Genomic DNA, 23,426 nt, shown 5'->3' on the forward strand with positions numbered 1-23,426 from the left:
TTTTGAGGGGGGTGTCTGAAAAGCTGATTAGGACGTCATGTTAATGTGAATGATGAGTAGCTTCTGCAAATATGTCAAGAGGTCAACGCCTTGTTTTCCACAAAAGCATCTCCGGTAATCATTCAGGAGCAAGTGAACTTTTGAACCCTCTGACGCGCACCACTGAAAGACTCAATAGTGCGTCAAAAAGCGTCAGACTGGCGTGTGAGAGCGCTTCACTGTACGCGAACGGCGCCGATTGGTTTTTCGTGGCCACCCCACTGACGCATTCCTGGCTCCGCCCCTGAAAGCGTCCACTCGTGTCCGTGAGCCCAACAAAATTCGGTCGAGCGCTTTTCAGCGTTCCAAAATATTCCACTGAGCGTGCGCGTGCATGTGCAAGGCGTGAGTGAGCGTCGTCCGCGTGCACGCGAAATGGGCCACGCGCGATGACGAGGCAGGAGGAGCCCCCGACCCAGCACCCCCAAAACGAAATGTCCGCCAGCGGCCCCAGAAAAGCCGTCGCGTGCCGGCCCCTGCGATTGACGGGTTAGCCGCGTAAGGGAGCGGCCGAGCGGGGACGCGGCGCGCGAGTGACCGGCGAGAGGGCGAAGGAGCTCCGGAGCGCAATCGCCAGCAGCGCTTTCGCTCTTCTCATCCGACTTTCGGACGGACGAAGGAGAAGAAGACGAGGAACGGCAGCGGCGGCGGCGGCGGCGGCCACACCGGCCTTCCACGCTCGGAGCCCGGCTAGCGGGACCGCCACTGCGCCGCTCCCCCCGCCGAAGGTAAGCCGCTGCCGGAGCTCGCGCGGACCGCTTGCAAGGCAGCCAGCTGCCGCGAGATGAATTGGGAATGCTCTGAATGACATTTTGATTCAATGAGGGCGCCGGAGAAGACTGTGAGGAGGAGGAGGATGATGATGATGATGATGATGATGTGGCCTCAACAATGCACGATGCTTTGGAGCCACCGGTGCTGAGGGACCTTTTCCTCGGTTGTTTTGGGGGGCTGATGTGAGCTGGAAGGCGACTGAAGGAAGCACGAGCTCTCCTGCACGCCGCAGCTTGGAAGCAAACATCTTCGCCTCAAGTCACACTTGAAGACGAATGGGAAAAGAGGGCTGAGTCATTCTGTGATTCGATTCAAAATAGTACAAAAATAGAAATATTACATCAAATCAAACATAACTTTAAAATAAACACGTTAAATTGCCCTCAAAGGAAATAGTAGAAATACAAGCTTCTTAAAATGTACGTTTCAACTTAATACAAAATACAATAAAGAGAAAATAGAATGAATAATTAAAATATCAAATGTGTAAAAAAAAAATGTAATATAGATAATATATTTTAAAAAGTTACGAGCAAAAAAATAAACTACCCCACCGCAGGCAATAAGAGAAATATTTAGTACATTTCTTTGAGCAATTATCATTTTAAAATGAAAACAAACTCAATATTAAATCATAAAAATGGGCCTTCCCTATTTTAAACATTTTAATTGAAAAAAATACACAGATACCTAACAGGATTCATTATTTTTTAAATGACAATTTAATGAGTAAAATGGATACAAATATCCGAGGTCGAAGACGCAGACGCGTTGCTCAACAGCTGCAAATTCTTCTTCCCGGTTCATGTCAGCGCGTTGGATTGTTGCTAGGCAGAATTTACAGGTTCCCCACAATTTGGGTCAGAGGGCTTCGCCGCCGCACACAGCTGACGAAGGACAGCGAGAGACGGCGGCGACGCAGCCACGAAGGGTTCGGTGCAAAAATGTAAGGTTTACAAGCGCCACGGTGTAGTAGTACGTAAGCGTTAGTGAATGAAGTGGGGGCGGGCGGGACGTGACGTCACAGCGGCCTTCAACCTTAATGACAGGCTTTGGGTGATGAAGTTTCCCCACCGCGGTCCTATTTTTACGCTGCCGCTGACTCACTTTTACGAGCCGTCGAAGAACGGCAACTTGGAAAAGAAAAACGCGACCTGAGACACAAAAACAGTGAGCACCGTTCACCGTGACGCCCAAGACGCCACAACACAAACCACAACCAAAAACTAGAGAGCCAAATACACACATTCCCACTTGGTGACCTTCCTTGTATCGTTGCCGTGGTGACAGTCCTTCACAAGTGGTTTTGGCCAAAAACCTTCATGTTTAGTCTACAACTTCACCACCGACACAAACCGCACCTGTAAAGTCTCTTTCGAAGCGTCGCAAATGTTTGAAAAGTGCTCAACATTAGCACGTGTTCGCATATTTACTGCGGTTAAGCTCCTTTCAACTCTTTAACGAGCAGATCAGAATCAGAATCAGAATCATCTTTATTTGCCAAGTATGTCCAAAAGAAAAAACCACACAAGGAATTTGTCTCCGGTAGTTGGAGCCGCTCGGGTGCGACGACAGGCGGTCAATTGGCGGAGAAGACTTCGGAGACACAAGGACATTGCAATGAGCAATGAGACGACCACGCGGCAGTGAACGCACTTGAGGAAAGTCTTTCATAGACTCCACGCGATCCAAAATTGTCCCGGCTATTCGTTGGCATTGATTTCGTATTCTCGATTGATTGGCTGATGTGCGGATGGCGCCTCAACACACACACACACACACACACACACACACACGCTCACACCGGACACTTCATTAGGTACAGCACATACAGTGCACCGGCGCAACGTGTTTGGGTCCTTTTTCATGATCCAGAAAAGACACTCGTACGCCTCGGTTTTCTCCCGGGCCGTAAGAGCCGCGCTTAAAGTCTTCTTTTCAAAACGTTCTTGATGATTTCGCATTTTAGGCATTCCTAGCAAAGACAATCCTTATTGATTCAGCAATTGGTAGCAGCCTACTGAAATACATTTAAAAAAAAATACATGATAAAGGTGAAGACAAAAGTGCATTTACTGAACAACGCTTCTACACTTTCCTACCTTTATCTGAAATACAATAACTTCATTTTGCCCTCAAAACTCATCACGATATTTAAAATTCGACACACATTTTTCAATTAGAAAATGTTGGAATGGACAAAAGTGCCCAAAAATAGATGTGCCAGGCTTGTGGCATCATATTCAAAAAAGAAACCATTCTGCGAATACTAATGTGATTTTATTTGTAATAAATGTGCAAAATTTCAGAAAGAAACCTTTTCACGTTCTCACAAATGATTAGATGAGCTCTTGAGCTAACCGGTGGCTAGCGTGAGCGCCTATCGTCGCGTCGCGCCGTGGAAAGTCGCCCTACGACCCGGTGAAGTAAATTCAATTCAATTAAAGCCGCCGGATGCTTTAAGCGGCTCAAACATGTTGGGACGTGTCGGCATAAGAAGATGCAAGACAAAGTGGCATCGTTCCGATCACGGAAAGACGAGAAGCTTCTTTCCCGACCGACCGGCACACGATGTCCCGGTTCCAAATGAAATTGCCGTGAGTGATCAAAGTCGTGGCTTTTCTCCGGGCACTCCGATTTCCTCCCACATCCCAAAAACATGCATGCGAGGTTCATCGAAGACTCTTAAATTGCCCGTAGGTGTGAATGTGAGTGCAGATGCTTGTTTGTTTGTATGTGCCCTGCGATGGGCTGGCGACCGGTTCAGGGTGTACCCCGCCTCCTGGCCGACGATAGCTGGGATGGGCTCCGGCGCTCCCGCGACCCGCGTGAGGAGAAGCGCGACAGAAAATGGATGGATGGACGAAAAATAATCCACATTCTGCTGATTTTGAGTAATTTCCTTAGCAGGCCGCTCTATCCAATTCTGCCTAGCAACGAGTGAGCTGTAATGAATTTGTCTGATCAATATGTTGTTGCATAATGCTAACTAGCTAAGGTCAGTCGATTGAACTTAAGGTGGCAAGGTGGGGGCAGTGGCCCACCACATCCAGCAGATGGCGGTGTGGTGAAAAAAGCCTTTTTGGGTGGGACTTCGCGGCTCCCAGTTCTGCCGAGCAAGAAGTGACGGAACTTGAAAAGTAGTTTCCGTGCTGTTCTGTCTCTGCTAGCTAACGAGCTAAAGGCGAGGAGGGGCGAGTGCCCACACGCGCACATTAGATGATTCCCGTTGATTCCCATAAATTCCTATTTCACGGAAAGCTTCCTAATGTGAAAATTCACATCATTTTGCAATGCTAGCTGCAATAGGCGCGAGCTCATCCTGCGACCCTGCGCAAGACAAGCGCTAATCGAAAACGGATAGACGGACGTTTGATAAGAGTCACGAATGATGTTTTTGTTGATGCGGAATTCTAAACCATCCATCTTTTGCTCCCTTTTCGTCCCCCGGCAGGGCCGACGCCCCCATGGAGTCGTCGGACGACGACACCCTCAGCGAGCGCTCGTGCGTCAGCGAGCCGTCCTTCCGCAGCGAGCGCTCGGGGGGCTCGCTTTCGCCGTGCGCCTCGTCGCTGCGCGCCGGGCCGCCGGGGGACACGCTGCCCTGGAACCTGTCCAAGCACGAGCGGCGCAAGCGCAGGAGCCAGGACTCGGTGCTGGACCCCGCCGAGAGGGCGGTGGTCCGCGTGGCAGGTAAGGAGACCGCTGACGCTCGTGTCGCTTTTGCTCTGACCGACCAAAAATGCTGCCGACTTTGAAATGTGGTCGGTTGAAGAAAAATCCCCATGGCTAAAATAGCGCAAGTTCCAAGGGCCAGCGCTACTGGTTGTGAAGGTTGGCATGGCAACACATAGAGGCTGAAATCTGATTGGCCGAAATGTCTAACATCCACATACACGGACGGAAACAATGCATACAAGAGAAGCTTTACGAAATGAAGAGAATAAATGCATTCATTTATCTTCCGTACCGGGCGCGCTGGAGCCTATCCCGGCTATCTTCGGGCGAGAGGCGGGGACACCCCGAACCGGTCGCCAGCCAATCGCAGGGCACATAGAAACAAACAACCATTGGCTCTCACATTCACACCTGCGGGCAATTTAGAGTCTTCAAGTAACCTACCACGGATGTTTTTGGGGATGTGGTAGGAAACCGGAGTGCTCGGAGAGAACACGCAAACTCCACAAGGGTCCCGGCCGGGATTTGAACCCCGGTTCTCAGACCTGTGAGGCTGGTGCGCTAACCAATTGTCCACCGTGCCGAGAGAATAAATTGTTGGGAATAAATAGATGATGATGAAAATTCTACTATGCACGCTTTGGCTCTATGCTGACCGTTTGTGTCCATGTTTGTGTGTTTGTTTTTTTTTTCATACATTTATTTATGTTTTGGATTTACGAGTTGTGGCACTTTGGGCCAGTTGAAAGCCATGAAAACGACATTTTTCAAATTCCTTGTTATTTACTGGCTTGAATGACACACGTCGCAACGTTTGGCTTGTCCCGAGTTGGGTAAAATTGGTTTTATTCGAGACTCAGCAGTTGAGGTTTTTTATGTTTTCCATCAGATTGTATCATTTATCATTTTTTGGACATCGATGCAATTTCATGTCACATTGTCAGTTCCCGAAAGAGGCGTTTAATGGCTTCTTGCACTCCAACGGAGCAAATGAATGACGCAGTTTTGAGTTCAAGAAGTGGAGATGCCCTCTGCTGACCCTGGAGAAGAATCCCATGTCAATTTGCGAAGTGGAAGCTCGAGAAAGTCTTTACTTGAAGCGGGACTGTACGGCGGTGCCTTGACACGCGAGCGAGTCTTTCCAGATCACAGCCTTCTCTCAGCCGATTACTTTGCTCTGACTTGCGAGCAAAAACTTGAGATAGGAGTGCTGTATGACGGCAGTAAACTCAACTCGTATCGCTTTTCTTCAACAAGAAGCAGTTTGGTGGCTAGTTTGGTCAACAACTGAGGTTTGCTGTCCAACTAAATGTAAAACAAGGACAATGCTGCAATTTATTGAGGAGCAGCACAATGTCCATTGATTTGAAGCAAAACATCTGTCTTCATTTCTTTACATTCCTTTTCATTATGTCAGTTATGTATGTTTCTATGAAGTGCAATATTCTAGAGTGCCATTTTTCTTATTCAAATAAACACACTACCAACATTTAAACATTTTTTTTCATTCATCTCAATGGACAAAGATGATTTGAGATACAAGTGTTTTAATCACGGAATGAATTAAACTCATTCCTCAAGGCACCACTGTATAAGACAAAAAAGATGCTACTGAGAATAAATATCGAAAATTCTTTGACGTTGATTGGGATGCCTCCCGGACGCCTCCCCGGTGAGGTGTTCCGGGCACGCCCCGCCGGCAGGCCTGGCCTGCGAACGCCTCGGGAGCTGGAGGAAGTGGCTGGGGAGAGGGAAGTCTGGGCGTCCCCGCTAACGCTGCTGCCCCCGCGACCCGACCTCGGATAAGCGCTAGAAAACGGACGGATGGATGTTTTACAACCTGCGCGTTGGGCAAACTCACTGGAATTTGACGAGTTCATAAAATGAGATTGAATGGACGAGAAACTTTATGCAATCAAAGAAGCAAAAATGACAGAAGAAGAAGATCAAAGGGGAGTAAAATAGATTATAAATATATACAAATCAAAATAGTCAACGCCAACAAGGCCTGAGGGTTCACACAGCTGGCAAATCAGTTCTGGCGAAATGTTCGTAGGCGACCTCGATGCAGACGCTCGCGACGCGAGCGGGTGGAGCGGAACGAACCGGCTCGCGGGCCGAACGCGTCCGCACTGTGGCGCTCACTCGGTCGGCCTCTTTGCGTCAGGCCGTATCGCAGGCGAGCTGGAATGCGCACCAGGAATCCTTTCGCCGAGCTCCGATATTCACTCGGTCACGCAACAATTACCAGGACCCCGCACGTCGACACCGGCATGTCATTTAGGCATCCTTCCTTCCCGCCTGCAGCGTTTTTTTTTTTTTTTTTCCCCCTCAACAGGCAGCCTCTCCAGGGCCCTGTTGCCATGGTGATGTGGGCTCTCTCACTCTCTCTCCCCCGCTCTCCCTCCTGTTGCCGTGGTGATGAAAGCAATGGCGACAGCGGGCATGAAAAGAGGGCACAGAAAAGTGAATGACGGGGGAAGGAGGTGGAGGCGTTAATGACTTGTTCTCAAGGCAAAGTTAAGGAGAAAGACTGATGAAGTGAACCTCGGCGGGAGGGAAAGTTCGGAATCAGGGCTGGCAGAAAGTCGGAACAATGTGCGCGAGACAGCAAGCTTCAGTTGACTATTGTTGTCGTTTTATTCTGAAATATGTTAGGATTGCTACTAAAAAGTTCACATTTTGGGTTCATTGTGGTTTCAAGGTCCAAGCTTCCACCCCACATGTATTTCAAATTCTTTGCATTTGATCATTTTGTTCATGTAACGCGGTGAATGGTGAGACAGCGCCCTCTATTGGAAAGCCGCCACTAACGAGGTTACGTCCAATCAAACTGAATGAAAGTAACACTATAATTTGAATGGATTATAGAATATTCATAATATTTCGCTTCATATAATGAATCTTTCTCCACATCTCTGGCATACAGTGTACGACATTGACCTCTTTCGACGACAATGCGCATCAAGTATGGACCTTTACGGTAATCCCTATTGGATGAATAACACAATCTGTGCGTCGTCCACCGTCGAAGCTGCTTTATGGAGATTATCCTCTGATGTTTTAAAGGGCGGGATTGAGTGGCCACATTATAGCAAATAGGTCACCGAGTCAAATATAGCAGCATGCATATGGATTGAGACTCGTCGGCCTTCAGGGGGCGCTGTGCACCCTCAATCCAGGTTGGAGGCCGGTGTTGACTTCAGGGACAATTGGAAATAACAAAGTCCCTCACACAACAACCGAGTGATCGCTCATCGAGCGAATCTCATGTTGCCTTCAGGGACGGTCTCTGATGATGATGTAATACCACTATTGGCCTGACGGGGGGCGCTAGAGCTTCAAATACTCCATAGCCAGCCGGCTAGCCTGGCGTGCTAGCATCCACATTTGGCCACCGGGCTTTGAGATTCCTGCGGCGGCGCTGCCTGACGTGGCCGGTAGAGAGGGAGGCAAAACGGCCCCGGTAGGCTGAGCTGAGTCCCAGCAGCCGAAGCGAAGGCGGACGGAGAGCTCGGAGGTCGGCGCTCGAAGCGGAGCGGCCATTTGCGGTTTGGAAGAAGCATCGGGACAACTCGCTGACGTACGCAGCCGGGGAGAGGAAGCGTGGGTCCGGATACAATTTGGCCTGATAGCCCCCACCCCCACCCCCACTCCTACCCCTCGCCACGCCGGGTGGGAAACGGACGCGCTCTGTCCCCCCCACTTCGCGGAGTCTCCTCTGGGGCGTGTGGGCTTGGAGCTCCGTCCCCCCGGCGTGTGAACAGCTGTCGCCGGTGCTCGGTGTTCTCTATTTAAGGAGGGAGACGCCGAGCTGTGAGACCGTGTGTCGGCGCGCACCGAGCAGCTCGCCGATGGTGGCTAGATAACATTGATGTAGCCTCCATCCAACATTTCACACCCTTGAAGACCTTTATTGACTATTTGACGGGATTTTACCGGGCCAAATGCAGCGAGCCCGCCCGTGAAAAGGACGCGGGGGAGTGGGAGATATCCAGCTAGCCAGCCGGCGGAGCGGAGCGGGGCCACTGCCGTAGTCCGCCCCTCGGAGCACCATGGCCGGATTCATACCCGGCCTGCTGCCGTCCAACCACTCCCAGGAGAAGCAGTTCGCCCAGGCCTACGAAGATGTCCTGGAACGATATAAAGGTACCGTCATATTGGGAGCAGGCGTGGGACACTTCATCGGGTACCCCGGCGCTTTGACAGCAATTCTGCCTTTCATACACGAGAGTGGTTCAACTCCATTTTGGGCGTTTTGCAGGACTTGAACATCTTGGTGATCTAGACTTGTTTTACGGAAGTGGTCGTTTTTCTTCAGATTTCATTCATGATTTGGGACTTGGATCATGTCGGCTCGTCATATTGGCTCATTTTGCTTGCAGTTTCACATCTTCAGATTTAAAGAGAGACATTTGGTGCAATAGTGGGCTAAGGCCAAACATCCCTCAAATCGATGATTTTTTCCCGAAAGACGCGCTGGCACCCAAGCTAAATTAGCATTACTTCGATTTACTTTCTTCGTCGTCTCTCGATCTCGGAACCTGATTTTCAGTTTTTGCGGGAGGCGAACTCTGGGTTCGTGGGTGCGGCCATCTTGGAAACGGGACCCCAAAAATGCTGAGTGCAATGAAGGGCCGCTCTGTTCAAATTCCAACTCAACCTCGAGTTCGGTCAGTCTTCATCCGAAAGATCCATTCGTTTCTGCGCTTTAATTTAAAAATGACCAAACTGGAGTTGGCCCACTCTTGTTCTCAGTGGCTCAGAATGCTCACTTTTACAGCGTTGAAGGGATATGAAATGAACAATATGCTTATTATTGAGTGCTGTTTCTAATGTTTGGCGCTATCAGATTTATTTTTCACAAATGTTTAAAACGCTACTAACAGCTGCCGCGCCTGACTGTCAGTGAAAAGTGAACGTGGATTATTTTTATGCGTAAAGGCAGTTCTGGGCTAGTGTGCCTAATGTTGTGACCCTTGATACGCTTGTCAGGATGAGATGAGAATTTTGGAATTTTAACAGAATCCATGGATTGAAGTGGCGTTTGTGTCCATTCCGTTCTTATTTTTTATTATTATAATTGTTTTGTCCTGCGCATCATTTTGGATAAGCAAACCTCCAGGTCCGCCTGCGCCGCTTTGTCTTCCCTTTTCTCCCCGTGTACTTTGGGATAGAGCGGAGGAAGCCCTTTTACGCCCTGGCCCGACATCCGTCACCTTGTGTTTTGCGCTGTAAATATTGCCGCGAATTCCACGACGGGACCATCCCGCCCTCGGCCGCCGCCTTGTTTCGTAACTTTGAAAATAAATGCCTCCGCTCTAATTGAAAGCCAGTCGGCTCGGAGCTGGGCCTTTCAATTATTGATTATGCTAATGAAATACAACTCCTTTGGGTTTGTGTGTGCGCACGGCGTGCGCGCTCTCCTCTGACATTTCGATTGCCTTTTCAGCATCCTGGCAACGCTCTGCTCATCCTTCCGTTAACCTTTCTGTTAAAGAAAAGCTGTTTTGGGAGCAGGATGTTTGGGCCACGAGTTAAATATCGTAACGCAGCAGTTCTCAAAGTGTGGTACATGGGCTCCCTCTAGTGGTACATGCTAGAATCACAAAATATGTTTAACTTACATTTAAAAAAAAAAAAAAATCCAGTGCAGTAGTACATTTGTTTGGTGCAATTTAGTTGTATTTAACTTTAAAACACATTCGTACTTAATCTTTTAGAAGTATTTATCAAACATTTAGATGCTTTTATTTTACTTTTGGGCAATACATTTTAATTGAATCATGAACAAATTTTCATTTGTATATATTGGCGTTGTATTAATGCTTAAAGGGTGCATAATGTTGGGGGGGGGGGGACTCTAAAAATTATTATTTTAAAATCACCTCCGATAAGGAGGCTTTATTTATCTGGCTTTTCTTATGTATGCGGGTAACTTTTTTTTCACGTTTTTAAATTGGAAATTGTAGCAATCGTAATGATAAAACTCCAATATGTACGCTGTGAAGCTTCCTGATCCAAATTGGGAAATTTTGGCTTTGGCGGAGTTTTGCATTCAGCTCTTCCCGACTTTGAGTTTCATGCGTTTTTTTTTTTTTTGTTTATTTTGTCTGGATGTCATTTAGATTGTGCAGGTGTACCTAATGTTGTGGCCAGTCACTTTATTGTCAGCAAACAGCTTGTATGGTGTATAATCGAATGACGTTTGGGGTATTTTACGTTCACCTATGACCCTGCGTTTTAGGTCATTTAATGAAAATCTAAACGAGGGCTGAACGGTTTGGGAAATTCGATGAATTGTTTGGCCCTAATGGGGAGTTGCAATTGGATCTGCTGCTTTGTTTTTAAAGAAACGTCAACGGCGTCGGCTCTTTTAGAGCAGATTCAGTGCCGATTGGAAATGTAGTAGAAATATTCCAAAATGTTATGAATATTGGCCATAACTGGTGTGTCTTCCTTGTCTTTGCAAGCTATGCGTGCTATTTGCTCGGGCCCGACTGAGATAGTTTGACAATAATTCGTCCTTTAGTACTTGTTTAACTTCACAACAGAGAGAAAGATTGGCAAAAATTGGCAGAATAAAACTCGTTCTCCCCAAAATATGCAAGTTTGCCACTAATTTGTACGACTTTTGGGTAAAAAAAAAATCCTCCTAAATTCTGTCGATGAATTGCCCTGTTTGGACTTGAACCATATCCCGTGTGGGTGCGCACGTCAGCTGCTTGTGTGTCAGGGACAAATGTGAACTTGGCTCGTCGGGCATGCGGAATGGCTCGAGTGAAACTGGAGAAGGGACACGGGATACGTCTTAAATCATTCTCAGCTGCGTGTGTGTCGACGTGTGCTGCCGACGCACAACAATGCCAGGATGTCTCCGGTCGTAGCGTCAGGGTCGCTGGTGGAAAAACAGCGGGCCGCCAGTCAAGCGCACAACTGAGTCAGTGGAAAGCAGACGCCGCGTGATTCTTAGCCCTATTCACACGTCCTGTTTGAAATGCGCCTCTATAAATTGCGTTTTTTCCTCAAAGATGAAGTGCGTGCGCGCCGCAGCGTCAGCCGGCTGAAATTCACTCGGAGAAAGGGCGGAAGTCGGACAGGAAGGCCAACAATTGGAGGCCAATATGAAAAAGAATTTCCACTGCAGCATTGTTGATGTCAGTCTTAAATATGGTGTGTGTGTGTGTGTGTGCGTGCGTGCACATTAGCTTTTGAGAGTAATTTTGTTTAGCATTGTTAGTGCTAACAATCTCGCTTCCATGTTTGAGGTCTATCAACTTTTTCACGCAGGCAAACTGTGTCATCACATTTTTGGTGTGTGTGTGTGCGTGTGTGTGCCCGTTTCATCCCGATGGCAGATTGTTAGCATTGTTAGCATTTCAAATGCTAATAATCGAGTTGTCGACACGTGTCCGGTTCTGTTTGCAGTCTGGATCAACTTTATGATGCGGGTAAATCGAGTCTTCTCAATCCTGCTTTGAGTACGTGTGTGTGTGTGTGTGTGTGTGTGTGAGTGAGTGGAAGGCCTTGATTCATTGTGTGTGTGTTTGGCCTGCAAATCTTTGCCTGAGGATGGCATTACAGTTTCTCTCCGCTGTATATTTAACAGCTCAGGCTCATCAGTCCTTCCTCTTGGACGGCCAGCATTTGGCAGCCTGTGTCTACGTGTGCGTGTCCGTGTGCGTGCGCGGCCTAGCCTTCTCTAAAGTGGAAGTGGCAAAGTATCCTTTGTGGACTTTTTTTCCTGACCAAATGTGCTGCTGGACGCTACAGTAAAGACTCGATAGGAAATTGGATCATTTGCTTATACGACACACACACACGCTCTCTCTCAGGGACCCCCTCATAATCTTAACGGCATTTAAACATAATTCATATGCCGTTGGAATTAAAAAGTAGCCTGTTTTCAAGGAAAAATAATCAAAATGTTAGGATTACAAACTCATTTTTTTCCCTCCAAGAAAGAAAGTTGTAATGTTATGACGAGTGTCTTATTTTATTGAGGTGTGGTAAGAGTACTACACGGGCTTTCTCAAGTGGTATGCGAAAGAGTGACTGAATTAAATACAAATACAATGTACAACATTGAAAATGAGACATGCGGTCAAACATATAAGAATGAAGCTGTTCTATTTTTCCAAGTCTGACGTCATAGCGCCCCGCCGGAAGATAGCTGGGATAGGCTCCAGCAGCCCGCGACCCGCGTGAGGAGAAAATGGATGGATGGATGGATGGATGGATGGATGGATGGACCTCATAGCGCCACCTTGTGATGCAATCGATTAGTTTGTCTAAGATTTTGGAAAGGTTCTACTCTGAGTTACACTTTTGAACACATCAAAGAACATTTTCAACAGTCTCATCTTTATGACTTTTGACTTCCTTTTTAATGGAATATTCACTTATCTGGTTGCCATATTGTCTAAATTGCATTGTAGGTCAACATGATTTTTTCCACATATATTGCAACGAGCACATTTTTAAAATTGTGTGTACGTTTCATCATGTTTTGTTATTAGTTTAGAATTTGTGTAAAGAACAAATACTCCAAAATAATGATCTTTGATCCACTTTTTTATTTTTTTTTGGAGGAAACATCCAAGGGTCCTGTTGACGCCTTCATTCCAAATGAAGAAACGTCATCAAAGGAAATTAGTGTTGGGGGAAAAAAGTATTTGCCCCCTTCTCAAATTCTTATATTTTTGCATAGTTTCCCCACTTTAATGTTTCAGATCATCAAACAAATGTAAATGTCAGACATAGATAGCCCTTGTAAACATAAAATGTCATTTTTAAAAAGTGATTTTATTATTAAGGGCGGACAAAAATCTGTTCAAAGCGACCTGGCTCTGTGTGGAAAAAGTAATCGCGCCCCTTGTTAAATAAATCCTGCTGGAAAACCCTCCATTTTTGCTGAATTCAAACAATTCTGCAAGGAAAAGTGGGCCAAAATCTTTCTACAGAGATGTGAAAGACACTTTTCCACTTCTAGAAAATGCTTGAGTTCAGTTGTTGCCGCTGAGGATGGCCCAAGCAGTTCTTAGGGTGTGTGCCCGGCCCGTGGCGACCCCCAAACTGCATCTGGTGGACCCGCGGTTCCCCAGTTTGACTTATGAACCACAGCAGTGGGCAACGCAGACATCCTTTTGTTGTGTTGCGCTTGTGAAGGTGAAATGCTCCTTGATAAAAATGGAACGCAAGGCCAAGTGGTTTTTGATTTTGGAATGGAGCGCGAGAAGACTTCCTGGATGAGCGCTTCTTAAAGATTTCAGACGAGATGCGAAGTGGCCTACTTCTCGTCTTGCCAGCTCCCCTCCTCCACCGTCGCGCCGTCGTCGTCCGCCATGTTTGCGACTCTCTCGTGACCTCCTGCCACGCGGAGGTTATGTTGTCATCGTTCGTTAGCGATTACGTACGGTAAAACTGCTTGAGGGATTTTGCGAGACGCAGGAAAACGGTTGTTGAGCATTCCAGTGTTTGCCTTCTTGGTGAATTATTCTTGAATTCAGTCCAGTGTAGCTGTGAATCTCTGAAGGCGTACGATTTGGTGCTATTCAAATTAGGAATTTTTATTTTTTTTTCTCCCGCCCCAGGGCTTCTTGAGTGTTAATTTAACATTTTTTAAAGTGATTTTTTTCAAATGACATTTGAAACACTCACATGCTGCGAATTTAGCTATGTGAAAGTTCGTCACAATATTAACCTTTTGACAAAAGTGCGACAGTTCGTGACGTGGCATCACAGCAAAGTGCTTTCCTATCATCCAATCAGATCGCACGTATGTCATCGCCTGACCAATACTGCGCACAGCCACTAGGGGCTCATTGACGTGGATTAACCAGGATCATAGTTCTGGATTTTCTTCCCCCCCCCCCCTTCTTGTTCACTGATATCTTTCATGTACAATTTGCGAAGGACTGGCGACTTCTGGATGGATTCTTACGAAATGTCGACGACACAGAAAGTCGAGCATCGGCGGCCGTGCTTGTCAGAGACTCGGGACCGGATGCGGCGAGCGTCGACCTCGCGAGGGAATGAGCGCGCGAGAGCGGCACGCTGACTTTTAATCTGCTCCAATTCCTTCAGATTGATGCTCGCGCATGAATGCGTGGCCCGCCGAGCCGGGCGAGGCCACCAGGTGCTTCAGTCAATGTCGTGACGCCGCAGAAATGCCAGACCGATTCGCTCAAGCTAATGCTAGCAGCCTATATTTTGCTTATTTTAGGGTATGTTCTAAAGTTAGTTAGTTGACTTGAGTTGGCCTGACTAAAAGTAACGAAAGACTCAAATTGACTTTGACTTGGTGTTTATAAGACTTGGAACTACATGCAGGGAGTATTTTAGTCACTTGGGAGCCCTACGGACACCATTTAAGTTTTAGAGCGCCTCATTGTCAGCTGTGAGCGGGCACATGTCACGCAGAAGGAGGTGGAATAGCAAGGAGGGGGGACCAAAAAAAAATCCCCATAAAGTCTGGCTTGACAGCCAGCGTGTGGACCGGGGGTTCGGGCTGGTGTGGCCGCTTTAGAGTGCCTCATTGTCGGCCGTGAGCGGGTGCACGTCACAGGGAGAGAAGCTGGAAAAGTCAGGTAAAAAAAAAAAATCAAACGTTGTCCATCGTGACACGCAGCATGTGGACGGGTTTTGCTTTAGAGCGCCTCGTTGGAGCAAATGAGAAGTCAGTGTGGCGCTCTTTCTTTGATCTGCACATGCTCAGTAAGAAGATGGAATAGTCCATTGCATGAGCAGGGAGGAGGAGGCCTCAAAATGACCAGGATACAGTACGCATTTTCAAGTGTTTTAAGCGCTTGAATTATGTCTAAAACATTATTTATTGCTTTACATGGGAAAAAAAACTTGATTAATGATTTTTTTGGTTTGTTTTGTGAGATGTGTGGGCCCGTGGAAATCTTGTTTTGTCTTGTGTTTCTGTTTAATTGTTGTTCCAATCCATATGTGAAGATTGGGCTCGGCGGGTGATCTGTTGTGCTGTGGTTGGGTGTCACGTGGACGCACTGTTTACGGGGGGGTGGGGGGTCAGTGAAATAGGCCTGTATGGGCATTTAATTGTCTTCTCAGTGCAGATCCTTTTAAAAAGCTACCAATCTGCTCCGAAGCTTCTTTCCTTGTTTTTATTCGCCTTATCCTCAGTCAAGTCAGAATCTCTCTGTCACATTTTGAGGGTTTTTGAAACGGTGAACTTTTGAAAATTCAGCCCCTGAAAGCAGTTTCACTGAGCAGGGTGACATTGGGTAGACATGTCTGTCACGAGCAGACCCACAAAAAAGTCTTCGAGAAGCCATGCTTGAAAACTCGGGGCAAGTCTGACATTTTCGGACAAACCCGTCCTTACCAGATTTGGGCTTCGTATACTTGACTGACGGGTGTCGCTAAATTCAGAAACATTGTAGTATTTGGCATTTCGTAGTTTGATCACTCGCTGTAAAACACTAAACTCGACTCCTGAAGAGATTCTTCAGCGCTCCCTGCTGGCAGAAATGTATACATGCGCTAACTTTGCTCCTGACGCTCCGATTCCCTTCGTAGCTGCTCGCGCTTTTAATTATTATCATTACGATTGCCTTCTCACATCTTTGGTTTCCGTAGCGAGACGCAAAAACAGTCAGCACGGCTCGTCCTTTCCCCCGCTGGGCTCCTCCGTTACTGGGTCACTCGTGGTTAATCTGCAGCTACTTCTCTTAACAGGCTTTGCTCCTAATTGAGATGCACTATAATTATCATCCTGCAAGCATCCAGAGTGTGATGAAACCCTTGAACACTGCAGTTGTTGCAGTGTTACACGGCTTAATAATTCACGTCATATCATATTCCACTCCCTCGTGTAGATCAATAACGTCCGATGTGTTGCTGTCTGATATCCTACTTGAAGATAACGTTGATTGATCACGTTATATTGTCTGTCGAATCAGACACTGAAGGCCTGTTAGTAGATGTGATGAGTACCTTGTGAAAGAGAGCGAGGGAGCTCCAGCACTCGGTGTGACAAAATATAGCAGTGAAAAACAAAAACCACAGAAAATAAAAATAAAACGCAAGTCCCCTTTAAATAGTCAACGTCATTCACTCGAGGTTCACCTGGACCAGCTAAAGTGAGTGTCTTAATGTCAAGAGGCCATCAAAACTGTGTTTGGAATTTGGCTGGGTTTATTATAATTTTTTCCGATGTATAAATAACATTTTTAGGGGCCTAAGATTGCTTGAAAACGCATTCATTTAAAAAAAAATATTTTTATTTCATGTAGTGCTGGTTAACATGGGGGAAAAAAAATCGAAATCACTAAGTATTTACCACGGTATGTTACATTTTCAGTTATTCTCTGAAAAATTATGCAACATACTAAAAGACTGCTTTGAATTTCTTTCATCCCTTGTCTTGGATCTCGTTACCTTGGGTACCAAATTACGTAGGCGAACAATATGCCAAAAGAAAATTAGCGTCGTTTTAGCATTCCACTCGGCTGACAGGAGGACACCGAGATGAATCGATGACAGCGGCGCCCCCTGTGGATGAGTGAGCAACAGGTCGATGGCGGCCGGCGACACCTCCCCCTCGCTAACTAATAGCCACGCGTGTGTGTGTGTGTGTGTGCGCGCGCGTATGTGTGTATACCATCTGTCAGAGGACCCTTTAATCAGCACCCACCACTTCTGAAAAAAATAAAACCTTTGTATACCAATTAAGAATGTTGCCATATTGAATGTAATTAGCTGAAGATGCTAAAGGCCATCATGTGTTTTTATTGATGCGTCAGCATCTCTTTTACAGGGATCCTAAAAAAGTGTTCAGAGGAGGGGGGAGGGTCCCATTCAAGCCCCCCCACACTCGCAGGTCCCTTCTGTCACCCCACCTTCGCAACCCCCCTTTTCCCCGCCGCTAATCCCGTCCTGCCTCCGTCCTCGTCTGACGTGGCTTTTTTATTTTTCGTTAAAAAAAACAAAACAAATCTGAGCATGTAATCGCTCAATAGCCTTCCTGCAGGAGGAGGCGGCAGGGGGTGTAGGGTACTGGTGGTGCTGCTCTCAAAGGTGTAAAGTGGGTTTAGAGGAAGGGGGACGGTGAAGAAGGAAAACTGCCTCGATGGGGGGTGCATGAGTAGCAATTGTTTGGTCCGTATCCGGAAACGTTCCGGACAGTGCTGTGGGATATTACGATATATATCGTAGTGAGTTTAAAAACAGTCTACCGTACAATATAACCCTAAAGAAACCTATCGTTTATATAATTATTTCACCGCGTTGCGCTCTCGCGATGCTAATGTCGTGTCCGAGAATGTAACACAGCCGTTGCATTTCTGTTACGTCATCCTTGTGCCTCACTCTGCAGGCATGACTCATCGATTTCATTGTTTTCGATTTGTTTCGATTTCATCCTTCAAATATTAGTTTCATGTAATTTTAAGGACAAATAAAGTGATTGGGATGTATGTTGCGATCGGGATAGAAGATTTTGTGCATATCGCTTAGCACTATTCCAGAAGACGCACCACAGTGATGGCAGAGTACGAACATCATTTGATTGCTATCGTTTTGTCGTTGTCGTTTAAGCCCGAGGTGTCAAACTTGGGCTTCCCATCGTGGGCTGCGTCGTGGGTGGTTAGGGTTGCGCTCGTGGGCCGGCACATAAATATACAACCGTTACGGGTGTTAACGGTACGCACCTTGGTTTTTACAGGTACATATCGTTAGCCTAAGAGCGTAATTGTAAAGTCATTTTTTACGTACTGTCGCAATATCACTAAAGTGTTTTTTCTTGAAGTCTGTGTAGATTGTCAGTTATCCAGTTGTTATTTTTTGGAGAATGTTCCAGAATGCTGTTGGTTGGCATGATGATGTGCCATGCCAGGACTGGCCTGTGACACCCGACAGTCGCTTCTCACGTTCTGTTCAGATGAAGTCAGTTGTCCCTGCCTGTCAACCTTTTTTGCAGTTTCATGGTGTCGCTGCGTTGAAAGAGCGAAAGGACACTTCATGATTTGTGTTGACGCACAGGAACTTTTGCGCAGGTTTCTACTGACTTTTGCGTGCGTGTGTGTGTGTGTGTGTGTGTGTGTGTGTGTATATAAAACATTCCTGAAATAACAAAATGATGGCGGGAGGAGTGGAGGTCTGCCTCGTCTGCAGTTCTTAAAGCGGCAGCGTCGACTCTCTGTGGCTCACGTCACTTTAAAACCGATCCGGTTTTATCCTGCAATGTCGGCTCTGACCTAAAAGTTGCATCTTGTCTGTCAAGCTAAATAATTCACGATTTCTGTCTAAAAATGTGTGGGGGAATATGCGCAGGCAGATGCAGCTGGTCTCCCCAGAGTTCTGCATCGGGTTCTCACTGAGGCCCAATGTTCAGCGGGGCGGTTCTGCTTGATGGGTGAACACGTAGAAGCGCAGATGTTCCAGATCCTTCTGATGGCCTCAGAATTTTTTCCACCTTCAAGTTGACCTAAAATCGATCTATTTCAGATGTTTGTGTCACTCCAATGATTCCCAAACACTTTCCTGTTGCGTTAGAACCATATGCAGCCTTTTGTACACTTTGTCTTCTTGGCCCTTAACACAAAAATCCATAGATCCTTCCTCTCGGCCGGTCATGCTGTTTGCGCTGCAAAACAGCTGCGAGTGATTCAGCTGATTCCCGCTCTAGGACATTTCCGGATTCTTCTCAAACAGTACGTTCACGCTAGTTGGGTGTTGTCACATGACGGCCGTCTTGTTTTTGAGCATTTGTCTCTCTGGCCAAGAGCTTTTCCAGGAAACAAAATAGAAGCTGTGCTAGTAATTAGCAAAACAAAATTGCTGGCGTTGTCGTTTCATTTCAAACACAGTCACAGAAATAACATTTGTCAGCATTTCCCTGAATATGAAACTCCCGCAATATCAAAGGCAAGATTGACAGAAAAAGCAATGATGTCATGCTATCGCATGAGGATCAGAGCATCATTTGAACACAGTCATTGAAAGAATTGTCAATTGACAATCCAAACGGAATAGTTTGACTTTTTCCTGCAAGAAGTTTGAACCTGAGCATTATAGTATGTGCTAAAAATGATAATTGTGCTTGCTAACGTTGCCGTTCAATTCAAACCCAGTCACTGAATGAAAGGTACAGTTTGTTTGGCACAAACAACAGTCCAACTTTTTACTGGAATATTCGACTTTTTCCTGCAAGATCAAAGGCGTTGACAAAAACAATGATGTCCTGGCACCATCGGACGTTCCTCGTAAGCTCAAAACTGTAATTGCCGAAGTTTGGTATTAATATTTTCGGCTCGTAAGGAAAAAAGCGCAACAGTAGAGTCCTTTATGCAACCTTTGCGGTTTACAATGACTCGGATGAATAAAACTCTACAGAGACATAGATTTATTGTATTTTTTTTAGCAAGCAAATTAGTACTTTTTATTGACATTGTGACAGTAAGTTAAAAATGATTATTAGGCTACGTTCATGTAAGTTTCTACACTCGTCTCCTGCTTTGTCTTCTAGAAATTTCCGTATGTCGTGTGGGAAAAGGGAAAACAATCTCGAATTTTCCTGAATGTGGAACGTTTGCGAGTGCTGTGAGGTTTTATTGGGACCGATCGTAGTGTCGGGCCGGTTTCGTTTCATTTGGTGACATCGAATAGCAAAGTGGAGGCAGGGGGAGGAGGTCTGGGTGGGTGTCCACAAAGGGAGAAGAGGGGGGAGGGCACAGAGTGGCGGCGCTCGTCCGAGTCCATGAATGAAATCTTTATCCCACGCGGAGGAGACGCAAACATTTATCGCCTGTTTTTTTTTTTTTTTTTTTTTCTTTCCCCCTTCACTCTTTTCATCTGGTTTGGTCCTTTCTTTTCTCTCGCTTTTTGCCCTGACAAATGAGCGAGCGCACTTCCGCCCCGAAAGCTCGGCCTGGCTTCTCCTCAGCGGGAGGCCACGCTACATGACAAATATGGCCAATTCAGCACATTAAATATTGGTTCAGGTGCACTTTTAGGAGTTGTCACTTGTGTTAACATTGAGATAATCCTAATGACCAGAATTTAGGCTTATAAAATCGGGGCGGCACAGAATCCAAATTTTCTGATATGTCGCGGGGTTATCGCTCACGCTACAGTAGCGTTAAATCAGAAGTCGCACATTTTGATACATCACGAACATTTTGAGTGGCGCAAAGATTGCAAGTATCAGCAGTTTTATGGTCATATTATCAAAGAAAAATATATTTATACTCACATATTTCAACTATTGCTAGAGAGCCAGATACAGTATGGATAAAAACGATGCAATACGACACAAGTACATTTAATTCTGATTGATGCAATACAATATGATAGAGAGTAAATGATATAGATTGATACAATACGATCTGATACAGATCTATACCATAGAGATGCGATACTGATGGATATGATCTCATCCAGATAGATACAATATACAGATATCACACAGAGAATACGATACAGATAGATACGACAGACTACAGATAGGTACGGTACAGACATATCGTTGCTGTCGTTTGAAAAGTATGCACTTATAAACATTTTTTTTTTCCTAAATTTATCCCAAAAATGTCTTTCAAATGAATGGGGAAAACAATACTTCAATGGGCAACGTTGATATCTTAATGTGTTTCCATAAGTTTCGCATAATGGCTGTATCGTGACATTCGATAATCGTCAGCAAAGGATCATGATATCGTATCGCATGATTCTAACCCATTAATATTCGTGAGGTTTGTAACTATGAAGGTGTGCAATTCCTTACCGATCCCAAAAAGGATTGCTCTGCCTTGGTGGAAGTCGTATTTGTCCATAGCAAACCTCGCCATCTGACTGAAAGGTGTGCAAACATTGTGCTTTTTTTCTATTAGTTTAACACACAAGATGCTGGATCAACTTAAGTTTTGGAATTTAGAGTGCACAAACCCTACCTGCTTCTTCATCAGAGTACTTAATTAATCCCTGGGGGGAAATTATGATCTAATTATGTAAAGCTTTCAGACTACTTTCTGTCAGGAGGCGTTGAATTTATTCCCCTTCCGTCCCGCCTCGGGCCGCAAACCAGACGTCAGCTCTTGGGGTGTTTGGAAACAGGTGTTGAGGCACAACTGGAACCTCCCGCCCACCCTTTAGGAAGAAACGTTTCTGGTATTTGTTGGCGCGCATTGACTGCATGCCGACAAGCGACTGACGGTCATCAAGAATGAAAGGCCTTGAATGTCATGTCCAGTTGTTGGCGTTCTCGGAGCGCAGCTGCCGCCCTTGGCCAAGGGCGGCTCCAGGCTAATATCCGCATCTTCCACTTTGTTTTTTTACAATACAACGTTGTCTTCTTGTACGTTCAAATTTTTAAACGCACAAACACAAATGTACATTACTGTACCTAATGTATTCTCCTTCCTTGCTGTTTATGCATAAACCCTTTCACCCATACTTCGAAGATATCAGCGTTTTTTCTTTTCATTAAGATTTACAAAAGATGTTGAAATAATTTGCAGATACACAGTCATTACTGTATGTACCCCCCCCCCCCCTCAAAAAACATTGCAATGCTCATGCCAGGCCAGTAGTTGGCAGTGTAACTCAAGTCTTGCGTGAGATGATTGAACCAGTTAGCGTAAAAAACATCAATACATGCTTCACTAATATTTTTTTTTCATTATTATTCACCACGTTAGCAAATTAACAGCTTCCAATCGCAACACTGGTTACCACAGTTTACGGGGTAGTACTGCAAGTAGTTTTTGGACCCGCCACATGTCGGCGGCCGTCAGCTGCTGCGGCGGCTGTGTTGGGCGTCTGCCAGACAAGTGTTCGAGTGTTATGCGACGCGGTGTTGGACGGGCAGTTGTCGGGCGTGGACGCGTTTCTCGCAAGCGGGTCTTTGTGCCGTTACATCTCGACAAGTTTGATCGATTGTCACAACTGACGCTTGCACGCGCTTGGAATAGTTCGCCAACACGTGGACGCGCGTTTGCGGACAAGAAAAGTGAAGGCCGCAAGTAGCTCGGCTTTGTGGCGGCTGCTAATTTGAGCTGAGGAACTGAAGCTGCGCCTCGTTCCTCGCACAATTGCGTAGGTGTCCTCGATTCTCAGACAGGGAACTTCCCAAACCTCATTGGGCTCAACCACCGCACTCATCCTGTCAATCCAAAATAAATCTTTGTCATGCAGTAGATTCTTTTTTTTTTTAATTTTTAAAAAATTTTTCCCCTCCTTCCTCTCCCCCCCACCGGCGAAATTGGCAAATCGCAGCTGTAAAAGATTTATCCAGCTTTGCTTCGAGCCTGATTGGTTCATTCTGACTTTGCAGTTGTTTATTTTTACTTCTCCTCTCAACAAGGTGTAATTTTTTTGCAGTTGAATTGTGCAGCTTCTGTAGGTCACATTAATTGACCATTTTATATCACAAAAAGCTGGCATTTGCACAGGCGTGTGTAGACTTTTAATATCCACTATATCTTAACTTGACATTCGCTTGCCAGAAGTCGTCAATGTGACCCGAGTTAAAGGTTTGGGTCCACGTGGCTGCATGTCAACCAGATGACACTTCAGGAGGGACACCTAAGCTTGATGATGCGGGTGAGGGTGATGAGGATGATGATGTTTCGACGTGTGTAAAAGACGACTAATCTGAATTTGTATTCTTCTCTTTCACGTATGCGACGAACGCCACGCCTTCCCAAGGGTAAAGAAACACTTTTGCCTGTCCACGCGGCGTCGTTTGCCGTCTTTGGGCCGAATGCCCGCGTCCGTGTTTTGCCGGCGTTCTCCACAGTTCGCGCCTGCGCTCACTTTACAGCCTCTTACTCGGGCCCTTCTTTTTTTTTTTTTCTTCTTTATAATCCTGAGCTCCTGCGCCGTCGCCGTGGCGACCGGTCACGCCATCGGCCCCAGTCTGGCCCCCGTGCGCGTGCGGTGAGAGGAAAAGGTTCATGTGAGTGAGC

The 23,426-nt window shown here is 46.2% G+C and overlaps 1 protein-coding gene across 2 annotated transcripts in view; it reads left to right on the forward strand.

The window, feature by feature from the left end:
- Window positions 1-295: 295 nt before the first annotated feature.
- The window catches only part of macf1a (microtubule actin crosslinking factor 1a), a 143,951-nt gene continuing 120,820 nt past the window's right edge, over window positions 296-23,426 (forward strand). The window contains exons 1-2 of one of the 2 annotated variants that reach the window (XM_061665101.1): window positions 296-767; window positions 4,268-4,506. In XM_061665101.1, the coding sequence (XP_061521085.1) occupies window positions 4,281-4,506 (226 nt within the window). In that variant the 5' untranslated portion in view covers window positions 296-767; window positions 4,268-4,280. Of the gene's footprint in view, window positions 768-4,267; window positions 4,507-7,903; window positions 8,641-23,426 lie in introns of those variants that run through there. The other variant, XM_061665103.1, reaches the window with a different exon arrangement.

The sequence above is a fragment of the Phycodurus eques genome, chromosome 20, assembly GCF_024500275.1.
Source record: "Phycodurus eques isolate BA_2022a chromosome 20, UOR_Pequ_1.1, whole genome shotgun sequence".
Taxonomy (NCBI): Eukaryota; Metazoa; Chordata; class Actinopteri; order Syngnathiformes; family Syngnathidae; genus Phycodurus; species Phycodurus eques.